Source organism: Gigantopelta aegis, chromosome 12 (assembly GCF_016097555.1).
Source record: "Gigantopelta aegis isolate Gae_Host chromosome 12, Gae_host_genome, whole genome shotgun sequence".
NCBI classification, from domain to species: Eukaryota; Metazoa; Mollusca; class Gastropoda; order Neomphalida; family Peltospiridae; genus Gigantopelta; species Gigantopelta aegis.
In genome coordinates this window covers 19,583,366-19,602,613 of record NC_054710.1, presented here as the reverse complement: position 1 = coordinate 19,602,613, position 19,248 = coordinate 19,583,366, and the positions used below count along the sequence as shown (strand labels likewise).

The window sequence follows — 19,248 nt, the reverse complement described above, 5'->3', positions numbered from 1 at the left end:
TTAGTACTACCTATAGAGAATAATACATGAGTGGCCGTTAGATACCATTTATCTTACAACGAATTGTTTTAAAATGTAACGAGCGAAAGCGAATTTGATACGTTTTTAAACGAGTGAGATAAATGGTATCTAACAAGTTTTAAGCAAATCTTTACATCTTTTTCGACTAAAAGGTATTTACAGCCGTTGCACTTGTAGCTAACTTATGCGTCACAGACACATGATTGTTAGGTTAACTTATACATCACAGTGTAATCTATTTCTACCGTGTTGTTTTTTATTGGATGCATGGCACTGGTGACTTGGTCATCACCTAGGAGCAGCCAGTCGTATGTCTTGAAATTGTTTACACACGCACGTACGTGTGTTAACAACCCATGTGTTATTAAAAGTAACGCACGGTGTTCTCGCCAATGGGTGTGTGAGAAACCAGTATTACCACGTATTTGCGCTAAAGCACAAAATGGCGTCTTTGTTATAACATCTCATTAAATTGGTATTTTTCCATTCAATGAAGGAAAATAACACAGTGCTTAATGATGCCGTTCCTGATATAACACTTTTAAATTTATTTAAATGGCACTTTTTAAAATAGACATGCACTAAATTTGGTTAATCTACAAACCTGGAGCCTATTTCACTAAACATCGTAAGTTTACGTTTGCAACTAGCACTTATACCGGACATTCATTTACATGTGTTTCACATCTAAGCTGCGCTCAGCCAGAACGAGCAGAAAAACGTCCGCTAGACTGGTTTATGCGCTGCACGGTAAACCAAATGGCCACATCGGTAACCAATCAAATAGTTCGCGAACGTTAGCGAAACTTGCTGGCTGAACTTCGGGCTGTTTCACGCTTGGAATTACATCATTACGGGAAATGGAGCATTTTAAGGACAAAGGAATATGAAATATGTGTACTATTAACTATATTTGTTGTACTATGATAGTAATATGAATTGTGGTTTAGTCGTAGATTTACGTTTACGTGCAAAACTAAGCTTATGATGTTTTGTGAAACTGGGCCCTGTAACTCGTACGGATAAAGTTGTCAAGAGTTAAACAAGACTTGGACGTTGAAACGGGGAAATACCCTTTAAATATAGACTCGAGCTCGGCTCTATAACCTTCACTTCTCAGAGGTACGTGTGTTTTTAGAATTATGAGAAAATGCATTTCGTGGCATTTTAAGCACAAGGAATCATAAATAGTTCAGATTTACGGAGATGAATAATCTAAACAATAAAATTTGAGTAATGTCTGATTTCAATTATCATTTCATTTCAACTTATTTCCGTGCTTATATCCAATTAAGGTTACAGCACGCTGCCCTGGGCACACCTCAGCTATCTGGGCTGTCCAGGACAGTGGGATAGTTGTTAGTGAGAGAAAAAACAGTGTTCTTACCTACATATTGAGTCGTTAAAACTCACTCTGTGTGGGAGTCGGTACCGGGCTGCGAACCCAGTACCTACAAGTCTTAAGTTCGATGGCTTAACCACGACACCACCGAAGGCGGTTTCAATTATCAAAATTGGTTCTAGTAATGAAAAATATGCCGTAGTGTTTAAAAAATCAACGTCTGTTTGGTGTTTAGCGTTTTCTTACGGGCATCGTTTATTTGCACTTTGCAGTACATACCACGACGTGCTGCAGGCTACCACTGAGCTACATCTCGCCTCAATTTTTTTTAATGGCGTCAGATACCACGTGATCATACGTGATGTTAAAAATTGTGTTTGTTGGTGGCTTTCCTACTGACATGATTCGAAGCTTCAGCCTGACATCAAAGCACGATGGTAGAGCACTGGTTGGGATTGGGGGAAAGTAAATATGACAAAAGGTAGTTTATTTTGTTAACAACATCACTAGAGCATATTGATTAATTAAGTATCGGCTACTGAATATCAAACATTTGGTAATTCTGACAGTGTTCAGAGAAAGCCCACTACATTTTCCCATTAGTAACAAGCTAGAGATCTTTTAAATATGCACTTTTCCACACATGACAGCACATACCACGGCCTTCAGGCGCGGATCCAGGATTCTATTATAGTGTGGCGCCGAACGTGGTAAGAGGTGTTATTATTTTTACGTCGTCGAAAAGGGAGGAGTGTTGGGGGGGGGGGGGGAGCGGGTGGTGCCCATCGGAGTCTCCTGGATCTGCGCATGGCCGTTGATATATCAATGGGTCCGCCAATGATTTTCCATCCTAGCATCAACGCTGTAGCTATATCGACTGCGCTAAATCAAGATTTATTTGGTAATTTTCACATATAGTCTTAGAGAGGAAACCCGCTACATTTTTTGCCATTAGTAGAAAGGGATCTTTTATATGCATCATCCCACAGACAGGATAGCGCATACCACGGCCTTTGATGTACCAGCCGTGGTGCACTGGCTGGAACGAGAAAGAGCCCAATGGACAATCGACGAGGATCGATCGCAGACCAATTTGATTAAAATTAGCTGTACTGGATCTACAAGTAACAGTGGAGCTAATTTTAATTAGATTGGATCGCAGACCGACCGCGCATCAGATGTGCGCTTTACCACTGGGAGCCTACGTCCCGCCATAGGCGTACTGGCTCCCATTTTTGTAGGGGAGCAGGCTGGCTTTTGCACGAATCTGGATATAATAACATTTGTTCATATTAGCATTACTACCAAACAGCTATATAAGGTTGCAAACGAATCACTACGTATTTTTACATACATGGTAAAAAGGTTTCAGGTTAGCACATTTTGCCCGAATATCGGTATAATTTTTGCCTGCACTAAGTGGGTAGTTGCCCCCTGCCGCACCCCATCCCCGTTTCATACGCTTATGCGTTCCGTACCGCTGCTTATCTAAATGGGGGTGGGGGGGGGGGGGGGGGGGGGAGAGGGCACCCACACTATGTATGACGTATGTATGATTTTATAAAATTTAATACAGTAAAAAAAAAGTATGATGGGGTGGAGCTGTGGTCACGGGGGCAATGCTACGGCACTGGTAATAAGAGAGTGAAACTGACGGACTCGGCCGAGGAGTTACGTTCATTGTAGAATTGCCCGAGGAGATGCAAAATAAAATACCGACGATACCTTAATCGTCCGGTGTGTCAGAATTCAAAATAAAACAGTTTGTTTTTAAGTTTTTGTTTAACGACACCACTGGAGCACAATGATTAATTAATCATCGGCTATTGGATGTCAAACATTTGGTTATTCTGACTCGTCATCAGAGGAAACCCGCTACATTTTTCCTAATGCAGCAAGGGATCTTTTATATGCACTTTTCCACGGAAAGGATAGCACACACCACTGCCTTTATTCAGTTGTGGTGCACTGGTTGTAACGAGAAAAAACCGAATCAATTGAATGGGTACACCGAGGTGGTTCGATCCTACGACGCAAGCACCTCAAGCAAGTACTCAACCGGCTGAGCTAAATCCCGCCCCTCAAAATAAAAATAAATAAAAATACAAATACATTTTTAAAAAATAAAATAAAATAATTAAAAAATGAATGAATGAATGGATGAATCAATCAATCAATGGATCAATCAATCAATCAATCAATCAATAAGTAAAAAAGAAGAAGAAGAAAAAGAAAACGAGAACAGCCGTTTCTGATTTTCCGATATTATGGCCGAGTTTTGCCGAGTATAAATAAATATACGCCCCATTTGGCGTGTCGTGAAGTGTAGGAAACGTAAGAGTCACGTGATGTATTTGTCTGTTCAACTGAAAAGCTATTTGGTAAGTTTAACTTTCAGATAACGTTAAGTTTAAATATCTTTGGATATTAACTGATAAAATAATTTGGACGGATAAAGATTTGTCTAAACTTTTGAAAGAAATTTCATTGAAATTTATGACGCTTCACTAGTTAACGTGTTTTTATTTGTTAAAAATTTTGTGGTGGGGTGGGGTGGGGGTGGGGGTGGGGGTAGGGGTGGTGGATGGGGCGTCTAAACTGGCGAGCTAGTCCGTCGACTCCCATCATCCATGAACATTGTGGTTTTTTTTTTAATAAATAGGCCTAATTGCAGTTTAATTTGCCGTAAGAATAAAACCTAAAAGTGTTTTTGAAATAAATAAAATAAAAATCTAACAGTTTTTGTGTGCAAAATCTATTCATACTAAAATTTACAAATAGTTATTTATTTCTGTTTAGCTTGTTTTCTAAATTGCACACAAAAATTATATTTTTCTGTTATTTCCAAAACACTTACTTTTCAAACCAAACTAAAATTATTTACAAAAAAAACAAAACATCACTTTTTTAATATAATGTTACATGTAATTTACAAGTGATTTAATTCTGAGCCGATTGTTTTCAAAATTGGACACAAAAATAGTCTTCTTTTTTTTCTTTTTTATTTCCAAATTGAAAACACTTTTACTGTTTTTCTGAAATTAAATTATTAACAAAAAACATCTTTATAGGAAGATGGAGCAATCCATATTGGGAAGGGGCAACCCACACTATGTATGTATGCATGTATGTCATGATTTTATAAAATTTAATACAGTAAAAACAAAACAAAAAGGTTTGATTGGGGGGGGGGGATGGACCTCGTCCCCCCCCCCCCCTCCCCCACCCCTCCGCTACGCCACCAGTGGTTATGCTCTCCCGGAAAATATATTTTGTTAACAAACAAAAACATGCTTCGACTCAAAAGCACCCCCGTCTGCACACGCGCCTGCGTTTCATAGTCATAACATACAGAAACCATTTTTTGTTTGTTTTTTTAAATGTCATATTTTCTAACCATTTTAGTGTAAACAGAAACATATGGAAAAAAAAAAAAATAATAATAATAATAATAATAATAATAATGTAAACTGGTCACTTTTCATAGTAGGCAAGGCCGTAGATAGCCGCTCCTTCCCAAAAAACCCTCAACAAACAACCCCAACAACAACAACCACAAAACAAAACCAAAACCAAAAAACAACCACACCCCCTCAACCCCCCCCCCCCCGAAAAAACAAACAAAAACCAAACAAACGAAAACAACACCCACCAACAACAAAAACCCCAAACAAACCAAAAAACCCCCAAAACAACAACAACAAAAAACCCCTACAAAACAAAACAAAAAAGAAAATTCACTTCTTAACCGTTTGGAGAGTTTTAGGTATGTGTAGAATTCATCTGCCCTCACCTCCCACCACACGAAGTATCCTAGCTACGGTCCTGGGCTCCGTTCCACGAAGCGATCTTAGCTTTAAGATCACCTGAACTGCATAACTATCTAATGCACTTAAAGTGATCATAGCGCTAAGATCGCTTCGTGGATCGGTGCCCTGGCAGGTCACCCGTTGAGCCCTTAAGAACTCGCTCTGGGTAGGAGCCGGTACCGGGCTGCGAACCCTAACTTTTGCCTAAAACCGACCCCACTTTATTTATTTAGGCCCTACTTATTTTTTAATTATTATGTGACCATAAGACGGTGTTCATAATTGCCTTAGCTACCCATTGATCAAATTACTTGTGTTTTAGTGAATTTGTCTCTTTTGAATATGTATGGAATTATAACAGATTTGTTTGTTTGTTGTTGTTTTTGGGGGGTGGTTTTTTTTGGGGTGGGGGGGGGGGTGGGGAGAGGTCTAGATTACAGAGTGAAGATTATAGGGAGATCAAGACAAAATCTCTCTTAAAATACATTGGGAAAAAAGTGAAACAAATTATAATAGACCTAATTTGAAATGCAACTAGCTTCATATGTTTCTGTTTACACTAAGGTGCAGAATGTAGCCAGTGGTAAAGCGTTCGGATGATGCGTCGTTTGACATCTAGTAGCCGATGATTAATTAATCAATGTGCTCTAGCGGTGTCGTTAAACAAAACAAACTTCAACATTTACTCGACCGTCACAATTTTTTTTATTTTGTCCCGAAGGTTGGAATTACTTTATCTATACCTCACAACGGTGATAGATTCTGTTAGTCTATACCTCACAACGGTGATAGATTCTGTTAGTCTATACCTCACAACGCTGACAGACTCTATTAGTCTACACCTCACAACGGTGACAGTCTCTATTAGTCTATACCCCACAACGGTGACAGACTTTATTAGTCTATACCTCACAACGGTGACCAATCTAATTAAAATTAGCTCCACTATTACATGTGGATCTAACACCAGCCAGTTGGAGCTCATGTCCACCAATCAAAACCTTACTTGCAGAATCCTGCCAGTGATTTAAAAATAATTTGAAAACATTCCAGATTATCCTGAGGGTATACGACATGTTTCGTGTGAATTACGAATGCCTTATTTTAATCGAATTACTAACAACACTGCGTAGTCCCCAATGTCCAGATAACATTTCGTCTGTAAATAATAATTTAAATATTGACCAATCACACTTCGCCTTTTATAACATTATTTGGGAGCATACAAATTCTAAAAATATCGGGCGAGTCTATTTTAGTGGCCGCAGTACAGCGAACCATACCAATACGTACGGGGTGGGTTATTAGTCTTCAATTTTACATTAAAAATTATTTATTTATTTATAAAAAACCCCAACTAAATCAGTCTTCAGTTTTACATTACAAATTATTTATTTTATAAAATAGAACATGTTTTAAGGCATTCGTAATTCACACGAAACATGTCGTATACCCTCAGGATAATTCGGAATGTTTTCAAATTATTTTTAAATCACTGGCAGGATTCTGGAAGTAAGGTTTTGATTGGTGGACATGAGCTCCAACTGGCTGGTGTTAGATCCACATGTAATAGTGGAGCTAATTTTAATTAGATTGAACGGTGACAGACTCTATTAGTCTATACGTCACAACGGTGACAGATTCTATTAGTCTATACCTCACAACGGTGACAGATTATATTAGTCTATACCTCACAACGGTGACAGACTCTATTAGTCTATACCTCACAACGGTGACAGACTCTATTAGTCTATACCTCACAGCGGTGACAGACTCTATTAGTCTATACCTCACAACGGTGACAGACTCTATTAGTCTATACCTCACAGCGGTGACAGGTTCTATTAATATTCATCATCGGCTATTGGATGCCACATATTTTATATACCACTGCCTTTGATAAACTAGACGAGAGGGATGGGAAAAAACATCAAATAGCCGTGATTAATAAATCAATGTGCTCAAGTGGCGTCGTTAAAATAAACGTTTAACTGTTTACACCAAACTCATGGTTGCAAAATTATCAACCATTCTTACACACCCGTTGGTTACACGACTGTGACGTATAGTTAACCTGACATTCATGTGTCTGTGACGCGTAAGTCAGCTACAAGTGCAACGGCTGTAAATAACTTTCAGTCAAAAAAGATGTTAAAATTTGCTTAAAATCTGGTTTGTGAGGATAAGTAAGAAATAGAATAATACATTCGTGTCCGTTAGATACCATTTATCTTACAACTCGTTGTTTAAAAACGTATCAAACTCGCTTTCGCTCGTTAGATACCTTTTGAAACAATTCGTTGTAAGATAAATGGTATCTAACGGCCACTCATGTATTATTCTCTATATCACTGTTAAACATGTCTCAACGTGGTATGTTAGAATGATCAATTTATGTAATTAATATTAGCTGTAACGTCTTTCAGCTACTACGAACATTATAATGCCGTAGGAATTGCTGTGGAGTTTTTAATTCTCCACGGCACGGTTTTTTGCTGTATTCGATTTTTTTCCACGGCATATTTGTTTTGACGTAGACATTTTCTTAATTGCAGGGGTTGAAAATATATAAGATTTAAAAAAGAAAACAGAAAGGTTGCTCTATAGGCTATTATTTATTTTAAACGTGTTTTTTGTTTCCAGATATGATTTTCACAAAGTTTCTTATCATCTTTGTATCTTTCGTGGTGGCGTGGGGCGTTGCTGATGTCTCTTCTGAAGGTAAATTTCTAAAACATCATATCCTCAAATATTCACCTTGAATTATTTGACATAGCTAACTTATACACCAGTGATTACTTTTAACACGGGCGTAGAAAGGTGCCAAAAAGTGTGTGTGTGTGTGGGGGGGGGGGGGGGGGGGGGGTCTGGGCACACACATACACACACGAATATATATATATTTGTAAAGGTATTTAGCGACAACTCTAGGCGTTTTGTTGTATTAGAGCGGTAATCTTTGTCGACCGTGTGCTATTCAGCTGTTCCGTGTTTTCGCTATAGAGTAATCTCCGACTGATTGAGCGATCATAACCGTCCAGGACCCATATTCACAAAAAAGTGTAAATTTACGTCTACGACTAGCACTTACGTGTGCCGTAGATTTACGTTTACGTGCAAGAAACACCTTATTCTCAAAGATGGTCGTAAATGTAAACGTAACTTAGTTGGACGTAAATCTACGATTTAACATTCTCACTAGAGTAATTAATAAAAACACATTAGAAACGATGGCTACCGGGTAAATAACAAATGCGCAAAACGCAATTTTGTTTGTCGTCTGCTAACAATAACATTGCGAACAGTGAACCATGGCATTTTGGTATTGGTGGGGATCCGCGTTTTGGTACGAACTTGAGGACATTTCTTAAAAAGGAAAAGATAACTCAGGAGAAATTGGCCAAGTCGAAAACATCCGTTCGATCACGAACAAAAATATGTTCAATCCGTGGGCGTTCACCATAGCAAACTGCTTCATTTATTGGAAATGCTGCTAGTTTCCGTAAATAATAGTAAATAACGGCGATCGTGCTTGATTTATTATATGTACACAACTTACGTGCAGCGTTAGTTGCAACCTGAGGCACTCTTATATTTACGTCCAACTTTACACGTAACTTACGTTTTCGTTGTTTCGTGAATAGCTCTTCAGTCGTAGATTTACGTTTACGTGTAAAACTAGGCTTACGATATTTTGTGAATATGGGTCCTGGACCCATATTCACAAAAAAGTGTAAATGTACGTCTACGACTAGCACTTACGTCTGCCGTAGATTTACGTTTACGTGCAAGAAGCACCTTATTCTCAAAGATGGTCGTAAATGTAAACGTAACTTAGTTGGATGTAAATCTACGATTTAACACTCTCACTGGAGTAATTAATAAAAACACATTAGAAACGATGGCTACCGGGTAAATAACAAATGCGCAAAACGCAATTTTGTTTGTCGTCTGCTAACAATAACATTGCGAACAGTGAACCATGGCATTTTGGTATTGGTGGGGATCCGCGTTTTGGTACGAACTTGAGGACATTTCTTAAAACGGAAAAGATAACTCATGAGAATTTGGCCGAGTCAAAAACATCCGTTCGATCACGAACAAAAATATCGCGTTCGCCATCGCAAACTGCTTCATTTATTGGAAATACTGCTAGTTTCCGTAAATAATAGTAAATAACGGCGATCGTGCTTGATTTATTATATGTACACAACTTACGTGCAGCGTTAGTTGCAACCTGAGGCACTCTTATATTTACGTCCAACTTTACACGTAACTTACGTTTTCGTTATTTCGTGAATAGCTCTTCAGTCGTAGATTTACGTTTACGTGTAAAACTAGGCTTACGATATTTTGTGAATATGGGTCCAGGACCCATATTCACAAAAAAGTGTAAATTTACGTCTACGACCAGCACTTACGTGTGCCGTAGATTTACGTTTACGTGCAAGAAGCACCTTATTCTCAAAGATGGTCGTAAATATAAACGTAACTTAGTTGGACGTAAATCTACGATTTAACATTCTCACTGGAGTAATTAATAAAAACACATTAGAAACGATGGCTACCGGGTAAATAACAAATGCGCAAAACGCAATTTTGTTTGTCGTCTGCTAACAATAACATTGCGAACAGTGAACCATGGCATTTTGGTATTGGTGGGGATCCGCGTTTTGGTACGAACTTGAGGACATTTCTTAAAAAGGAAAAGATAACTCAGGAGAAATTGGTAAAGTCGAAAACATCCGTTCGATCACGAACAAAAATATGTTCAATCCGTGGGCGTTCGCCATAGCAAACTGCTTCATTTATTGGAAATGCTGCTAGTTTCCGTAAATAATAGTAAATAACGGCGATCGTGCTTGATTTATTATATGTACACAACTTACATGCAGCGTTAGTTGCAACCGGAGGCACTCTTATATTTACGTCCAACTTTACACGTAACTTACGTTTTCGTTGTTTCGGGAATAGCTCTTCAGTCGTAGATTTACGTTTACGTGTAAAACTAGGCTTACGATATTTTGTGAATATGGGTCCTGGACCCATATTCACAAAAAAGTGTAAATGTACGTCTACGACTAGCACTTACGTCTGCCGTAGATTTACGTTTACGTGCAAGAAGCACCTTATTCTCAAAGATGGTCGTAAATGTAAACGTAACTTAGTTGGATGTAAATCTACGATTTAACACTCTCACTGGAGTAATTAATAAAAACACATTAGAAACGATGGCTACCGGGTAAATAACAAATGCGCAAAACGCAATTTTGTTTGTCGTCTGCTAACAATAACATTGCGAACAGTGAACCATGGCATTTTGGTATTGGTGGGGATCCGCGTTTTGGTACGAACTTGAGGACATTTCTTAAAACGGAAAAGATAACTCATGAGAATTTGGCCGAGTCAAAAACATCCGTTCGATCACGAACAAAAATATCGCGTTCGCCATCGCAAACTGCTTCATTTATTGGAAATACTGCTAGTTTCCGTAAATAATAGTAAATAACGGCGATCGTGCTTGATTTATTATATGTACACAACTTACGTGCAGCGTTAGTTGCAACCTGAGGCACTCTTATATTTACGTCCAACTTTACACGTAACTTACGTTTTCGTTATTTCGTGAATAGCTCTTCAGTCGTAGATTTACGTTTACGTGTAAAACTAGGCTTACGATATTTTGTGAATATGGGTCCAGGACCCATATTCACAAAAAAGTGTAAATTTACGTCTACGACCAGCACTTACGTGTGCCGTAGATTTACGTTTACGTGCAAGAAGCACCTTATTCTCAAAGATGGTCGTAAATATAAACGTAACTTAGTTGGACGTAAATCTACGATTTAACATTCTCACTGGAGTAATTAATAAAAACACATTAGAAACGATGGCTACCGGGTAAATAACAAATGCGCAAAACGCAATTTTGTTTGTCGTCTGCTAACAATAACATTGCGAACAGTGAACCATGGCATTTTGGTATTGGTGGGGATCCGCGTTTTGGTACGAACTTGAGGACATTTCTTAAAAAGGAAAAGATAACTCAGGAGAAATTGGTAAAGTCGAAAACATCCGTTCGATCACGAACAAAAATATGTTCAATCCGTGGGCGTTCGCCATAGCAAACTGCTTCATTTATTGGAAATGCTGCTAGTTTCCGTAAATAATAGTAAATAACGGCGATCGTGCTTGATTTATTATATGTACACAACTTACATGCAGCGTTAGTTGCAACCGGAGGCACTCTTATATTTACGTCCAACTTTACACGTAACTTACGTTTTCGTTGTTTCGGGAATAGCTCTTCAGTCGTAGATTTACGTTTACGTGTAAAACTAGGCTTACGATATTTTGTGAATATGGGTCCAGATGTCTATCTAGCTCCATGACCGCTGGAACTGTATATAGCTTTGTATATAGATCTAAATAATTAATATCCCTATCTGATACGCCTGCCATGATATGCATTTCATATAGCTTTCTCTGAAATCATGACACTGATCAACATACTTTTGGAGATGCCCGCAACCAATGCAACCAGCGAACGTTCGTTTCGGTCTTACGAAGAGTAAAAACATACCTACGTACCAGTATGTCGCAGAAAATGTCAAATCACCTTTGCATGTACATAAGGACATATTGGACAGCTTGGATATGAAATCTGTAGGCAATGCATTCAACTTCGGCAAATTTTGAGTACCGGTAATGCACCCCCCCCCCCCCCACACACAAATAGCATATCTGAGACAGCATCGGAGACACACTCATTAAAAAAATAAAAACCACACACACACACACACACAAAAATCATGGGTCATGGAAACAATTAGCGTCTTCCAGTGGTATGGCCTGAATGTATTTATAAACTTTCAAAAAAGTTTAAAAAATGTAACTAAAAGCTCCGTAATATTTTACTATATAATTTGCATTCCTTTTTATGTAAAATAGCAACACATTTTATCACAATCAAATATTATTTATAATGTCCAGAAGCTATTAAAATCGTTTTTCCAGTATCCCCCTAGCAAATTCCGGCCACTTCGTGGCCCTCTACATCGCAAGTCCGACGCCCCAATGTCACAATCGTTCCGGCGGCCCTGAACTCAAGAACGGCAGAGTACTTAACGGGCTAGGTAAAATTACGTAACCTAAAATCTTGGAAATTAATGGATACATTTCTATAAATATGTTTTAGAACGATTGTATTAAGAGAATGGCTGTTCAAAATTTGTCAAAGCACATGGAATGCAGCGTTAAATTTCAAAAGACTTCAAACCTATAATCACCTAGTAGGGACACTTAGGATCTGTTTTGTCTTTATTACGTACCCTCAAATTATTTCCTGGCAGAAAGCCTGCATATGTAAAATTACAATAGAGAACACTTCGAGTGAACTGAATGCAAGACGACTGGCATCTGCGTCCATGTCTTGTCCATATTTAAGGTCCATATAGACTGCATGCAGTGCCAACAGATGATGCATATGCGGTTTGCGTTTAGGAGATATACACCATATACGATTATTTCATTGCGACTAGCACCACACGCGTCCAGTGAAGACGCTCTCATTGAAACTAATGGATTAAAAAACAAATTGGGTCGGACCGCACGCACGCGCCGTCTATATGAGCCTTTATAAGGAAGGAAATGTTTTATTTAACAACACACTCAACACATTTTATGTACGGTTATATGGCGTCGGAATAAAACACGATTATCCAAATATCTCTCCTAACTGTATATCTATTAGGTCTCTCTGCAACAGGCAGTATATACCCGCGTTGGCTCGTCTAGGTATGATCAGAGATACGATCTTATATAAAGTATATATAATATAGCACGTTTAGTTCACTAGAAAACACAACAAAAACACAATACACTTTGGAATCTGTATTAACCTACGCAGACCAATGTACAGCCGCAGTAGTTAATTAATAACAACAATTAATAACAACCCAGAACTGATCACTTAATTAGTTAATCTCTAGGTGTCTAGTTTACACAATATGCTAATCACTTCACCATGACACAACACCCACACGTGTGATAATTGAGAAACGCTTCTAGGGGAACTTAATTAATAAAGGAATTACAACACTATTCCTAACTGGTTAATTTTTAATTAACCCTTAACTACTCGTTCAATAACGTGTGATAATTGAGAAACGCTTCTAGGGGAACTTAATTAATAAAGGAATTACAACACTATTCCTAACTGGTTAATTTTTAATTAGCCCTTAACTACTCGTTCAATAACGTGTGATAATTGAGAAACGCTTCTAGGAGAACTTAATTAATAAAGGAATTACAACACTATTCCTAACTGGTTAATTTTTAATTAACCCGTAACTACTCATTCAGTAACCTTGTAACACAAAATTAATACTGGTACCTATCACAATAAAGACAATAACCTACAGTTTACCTAGGTCTTCTAGGATGACTGGCTAAGCTTTATATTACCAAATACTCGTATAATGTTAGAACAATAAGACTACGATTTACTTCATCAGATGACCGAAGACACTGTCTAAAGAATATTGGTATAATACAATATTAAAATATTTAAAAGTCACATCAATCACATCAAGGTTATACAACAGAGCAGAAATAATATATATATTTACCAAAGTCCAAACGGACAACGTTCCCTGGGAGCCGTCCTTTTTGCTTCTCCGAGATATCTCTAAACCCTAGCTATTTATTATAAAATCAGAAAATCGCCTGGGGGTACAAGGCGGTACCTCACGTATCATCTGAATTTCCACAGCGACCAAGACGGCATATCTGTCTCTTAGATCGCCAGACTGGCTGTCGCCAAACGCGAGCAATCCCCTAGCCATAAACAGCACTACCGGAGATATTACGTAACTACTAGCTACATGGCCTCCACACCTGCTCTGGGTGTGTATTAGGCGTACCGATCGAGGACCGTCGCGCAGAAGTATTACGTAACTAGTTGCCCACCTGACTAAGTGCAATTTGGAACTGCACACGGCCTTCTAAAACAATTAATATCGCCACAGGCGAAAACAAAATTAAGAGCATGTACCGTCACATATGGTTAAAGACCACACATTTTTTGGAAGAGGAAACCCGCTGTTTTCGATTGACAGCAAGGGATCTTTTATATGCAGGGTAGCACATACAGACAGGGTAACACATAGCACAGCCTTTGATATACCAGTCGTGGTGCACTGGATGGAATGAGAAATAGCCCAATGGGCCCCCTACGCCCCGCCTCTTAAAAAGAGCAAGATACTAATTATTTTCTCTTTATGGTGAGAAATTGTAAATAAGGCGAGCAGTTCCACACATATCTAAACACACACAACCACACACACACGGTCGGTCTATTTCTCATTCCAGCCAGTGCACCACGACTGGTATATCAAATGTAGTGGTATGTGCTATCCTGTGTGGGTCGGTGCATATAAAAGATCCCTTGCTACTAATGGCAAAATATAGCGGGTTTCCTCTCTAAGAATACAGGGCCTGATTTAGCTCAGTCGTTTTGAGTGCTCGCTTGAGATGCTTGCGTTGCAGGATCGAATCACCTCGCATGAGCGTACATAGGATTTTGAAAAGGGGGGTTCCAAAATAGATTGCAGAGATATTGGGCATATATTTCTATGTTGAGTTTTGAAAAGAGGGGTTCCAAAATAGATTGCAGAGATATTGGGCATATATTTCTATGTTGAGTTTTGAAAAGAGGGGTTCCAAAATAGATTGCAGAGATATTGGGCATATATTTCTATGTTAAATAAATATAATAATGTCAGATATATTAAATTATAAAAAAAGCGATTTCAGAGGGGGGGGGGGGGGGGGGGGGGTGGTTCGGTCGAACCCATCGAACCCCCCTATGTATGCCCATGCCTCAGCGGATTCATTCAGCTGATTTGATTTTTCTCGTTCCAACCAGTGCACCGCGACTGGTCAAAGGCCGTGGGTCGGTGCGTATAAAAAATCCCATGCTGCATTAGACAAATATAGCGGGTTTCCTCTGATGAGTACGAGTCAGAATTACCAAATGTTTGACATCCAATAGCCGATGATTAATAAATAAATGTGCTCTAGTGGTGTCGTTAACCAAAACAAACAAACTCCTTTCTCTTCTTTACGATTATATGTCAGTTACCAAATGTTTGACATCGAATAGCCAATCATTACTACATCAATGTGCTCCAGTGGTGTCGTTAAACAAAACACAAACTTTAAGATCAACTAATGCTTTTTTTTCGCCCTCTCACAGTCCCCTTAAGACTGGATATTTACACCCGATCAGTGCGAGCTTACCAGGGACTTCCGCTTGTTGTGACGTGCGAGGTGAAAAGCGGGGAAGTGTTGGGAACTGTGGTGTTCACGAGACCCGGCGACAAGAAATCTGTTCTTCAGTGCGACAATAAATTCACGACCAAGAGCTGCACCCCGATTGTCGGCGGTTACCAGCTGAGTGCGGCATGGACGTCAGGGTACCAGATGACCGTCGAGTCCTTCAGCTTGGCGGTTGACGAGGGACCCTGGTCGTGTGGCGATTCACACACCCCGTCCCACCTCTCAACAGTAAACATTCGAAGTGCTCGTAAGTAAGAGTTTTATAGGGTAGGGGAACCACACTATGTATGTGTGGTTTTATATTGGGGGGGGGGGGGGCACATCATGTATTATTTTATATTGGGGGGGGGGGGGGCACACTGTATGTATGATGTTATATTGAGCGTGGGAATGAATGAATGAATGAATGTTTAACGACACCCCAGCACGAAAAATACATTTCTGTCTGAATAAAAATGTGGAGGAAATCTTTAGTTCCCCATCACCGCAGAATATTAGAGCCTTTTTTTTTTTTGTGTAGCCATCTTCAAGGTCACGCACAACGAACTGCCCGCACAAAAGAACAATTCTGCTCGCTACTTCATTCCAGTGGCTGGTGTATGCACCTCCCCAGTGCCTCAGTGCAAGTGGAAAATCATGGTTTGTATTTCATTTACTTCGAAATGTGTTTTACTAGACATCAATTTCTTGAAACTATATTAAAGTTGAATCGCTTAATTTATAAATAAAACAAATAAATAAAGGTGTATTTAATTAAGAAGGCTCTTGCAGCTTTTAAACAGTATACACATTCGGTATATATATGTTAATCAGTATTTGTCGAGACGAGTATTTTTTCCGTATAAAAGCAAAATGGCAGACGACAAAAAATTAATTTCTTTTTGTCCTAGAAGATCCGTAATGTTTTTTTTTCATGATTTCTGTCTGAATAAAAATGGGGGGGAAATCTTTAGTTCCTCATTACCACAGAATATTATAGCCTTTTTTCTTTCTTTTTTTAGCTATCTTCAAGGTCACGCACAACGAACTGCCCACACACAAAAAAACAATTCTGCTCGAAATGTGTTTTACTAGACATCAATTTCTTGAAACCATATTGGATTTGAGTCATTTGAACATAAAAACCATGGATTGTAAAACCATCAATTTTACAATTGGATCATGAAATTTGTTAAATGGTTTTTCTAGTATTTTCTGTTAAAACGTTTAGCAGTTATATTGTAAGACTTGAGTACGTCATTGTTAATTGTTTTGTATTTTAATTATTTTCTATCTTAGGAGTGGGCAAGTTATTTTTAAATTGTTTATGTAATATTTTTGGAAATTGGGCAATGGTTAAATGGTTTCCAGATTATTTCCTGTTTTCAGGAGGTGGACAAGTCATTGTTAAGTGGTTTCTAGATTATTTCCTGTTTTCAGGAGGCTGACAAGTCATTGTTAAGTGGTTTCTAGATTATTTCCTGTTTTCAGGTGGGCAAGTCATTGTTAAATGGTTTCTACATTATTTCCTGTTTTCAGGTGGCGGACAAGTCATTGTTAAATGGCTTCTACATTAATTCCTATTAGGCAAGTCATTGTTAAATGATTTCTAGACTATTTCCTGTTTTCATGTAGCAGGCAAGTCCTTGTTAAAGATGTTTATTACCGGCTTCGGTGGCATCGTGGTTAAGCTATCAGACATAAGGCTGGTAGGTACAGGGTTCGCAACCTGGGACCGGCTCCCACCCAGAGTGAGTTTTAACGACTATGGGTAGGTTTAAGGTCACTACATTATCTTCTCTCTCACTGACTAACAATTAACAACTAACCAACTGTACTGGACAGACAGCCCAGGGGGAGGAGGTGTGTGCACAGGACAGGGTGTTTGAACCTTAATTGGACATAAGAACGAAAATAATTTGAAGTGAAATGAAAATGTGTTTTTTTCTTCTTACATTACTTGCTGTTTTCAGGAAGCTGGCAAGAGCGAGTTGAAGAATCCCGCCGGCGTAAACACCCATACATTTGTGGAAACATGCCACGACGATGAGCAGGCCAACTGCACGCTAGGATTTTACAAAATCCCAGACGCTTTCCGTGGAAAATACATAATCTTCTCCGTGATGATCTCCCACCCCTCCATCCCTGGCAACCCCATCACGCCTGCACCCAGTCCCGTTCTCTTCTTCCCAGGTAATAATGTCTCTTAGTTTAGTCTTTCTCTCTTAAACCTCACTCCCCCTCCCTCAATTTAAGAATGTCTCTTTATTTTAAATATATATGTATCTTTTCTTCTCACATAAGAATGTATCTCTTCTTCCCATATAAGAATATATCTCTTCTTCCCACATAATAATGTATCTATTCTTCCCATATAAGAATGTATCTCTTCTTCCCACATAAGAATGTTTATCTTCTTCCCACATAAGAATGTATCTCTTCTTCCCACATAAGAAGTTTATCTTCTTCCCACATAATAATGTATCTCTTCTTCCCACATAAGAATGTTTATCTTCTTCCCACATAAGAATGCATCTCTTTTTCCCTATAAGAATGTTTATCTTCTTCCCACATAAGAATGCATCTCTTTTTCCCTATAAGAATGTTTATCTTCTTACCACATAAGAATGCATCTCTTTTTCCCTATAAGAATGTTTATCTTCTTCCCACATAAGAATGTTTAACTTCTTCCCACATAAGAATGTTTATCTTCTTCCCACATAAGAATGTTTATCTTCTTCCCTATAAGAATGTATCTCTTCTTCCTACATAAGAATGTATTTCTTCTTCCCACATAAAAATGTATCTCTTCTTCCCACATAAGAATGTTTATCTTCTTCCCACATGAGAATGTATTTCTTCTAACCACATAAGAATGTATTTCTTCCCACATAATAATGTTTATCTTCTTCCCACATAAGAATGTTTATCTTCTTCCCACATAAGAATGTATCTCTTCTTCCCTGGTCAGGTCAGGTCAGGTCATAGGGTTTTACGTGCACATTCAGAACAAGCTGTTGTAGCGCACGCCTGTCGTGGGCACAAGATCCGGCCTTGGCCGGCTCCTCCGTCCATGACAGGATCTTCCCTGGTAGTCGAATCTACATCTTTATAACGTACATACTGGTAGTCAAATATACTTGTTTGTAACGTACATATTGGTAGTCAGATATACTTGTTTGTAACGTGCATATTGGTAGTCAGATATACGTGTTTATAACGTACACACATACTTCTTTATAACGAGCACACTAGTAGTCAAATATACTATACTCTTCAAAAGAAGAAACGCAAAACCACATTGTCGTAACATTTGGAGAATTGATTTAATTATTGAATGGTGAGTCCGATAATTACCAAATGTTGCAGGATTGTTCACAATTCACTCTAGTCCATTGTGAGTAAGTGATAGGACACACCGCCAAGGTCAAGGTCATCTGGAGTCAATACCGGGTGTGGCCTCCGCGTGTGTTGACAACTGCCTGGCACCGCCTGCCCATTGAAGCAACCAGAGTACGGATGACGTCCCGGGGGATGGTGGCCCACTCGGTCTGCAAGGCTGCTGCCAGCTCGGGCAGGGTCTGGGGCTGTGATTGTCGCTGTCGGAGGCGTAGGTCCAACTCGTCCCATAGATGCTCCATTGGGTTCAAAACTCCGTTGATATCGATGGCCAAGGAAGGACATTAAGTGTTGTTGTTCTGTAGGAAGCCGTTTGAGACGTGCTGTGTGAGGCCTGGCTTTGTCATGTTGGAACAC

At 38.9% G+C, this 19,248-nt stretch overlaps 1 protein-coding gene across 1 annotated transcript; it reads left to right on the top strand.

Moving 5' to 3' along the window:
- The first annotated feature begins 3,681 nt into the window (after positions 1 to 3,681).
- On the top strand, positions 3,682 to 17,717 carry LOC121386466. Its single transcript, XM_041517374.1, has 5 exons — positions 3,682 to 3,744; positions 7,816 to 7,893; positions 15,431 to 15,760; positions 16,034 to 16,152; positions 17,466 to 17,717. The coding sequence occupies exons 2-5, from the start codon at positions 7,818 to 7,820 to the stop codon at positions 17,700 to 17,702; spliced, it is 762 nt and encodes a 253-aa protein (XP_041373308.1). The 5' UTR covers positions 3,682 to 3,744; positions 7,816 to 7,817; the 3' UTR covers positions 17,703 to 17,717.
- Positions 17,718 to 19,248: the final 1,531 nt, after the last annotated feature.

Excerpts from the sequence above, each read along its gene's own strand:
- LOC121386466 (XM_041517374.1), top strand. The coding sequence starts at position 7,818 with ATGATTTTCACAAAGTTTCTTATCATCTTTGTATCTTTCGTGGTGGCG. Across the intron at positions 7,894-15,430 it reads TGCTGATGTCTCTTCTGAAG|TCCCCTTAAGACTGGATATT; the intron begins GTAAATTTCTAA and ends GCCCTCTCACAG. Across the intron at positions 15,761-16,033 it reads AGTAAACATTCGAAGTGCTC|CCATCTTCAAGGTCACGCAC; the intron begins GTAAGTAAGAGT and ends TTTTTTGTGTAG.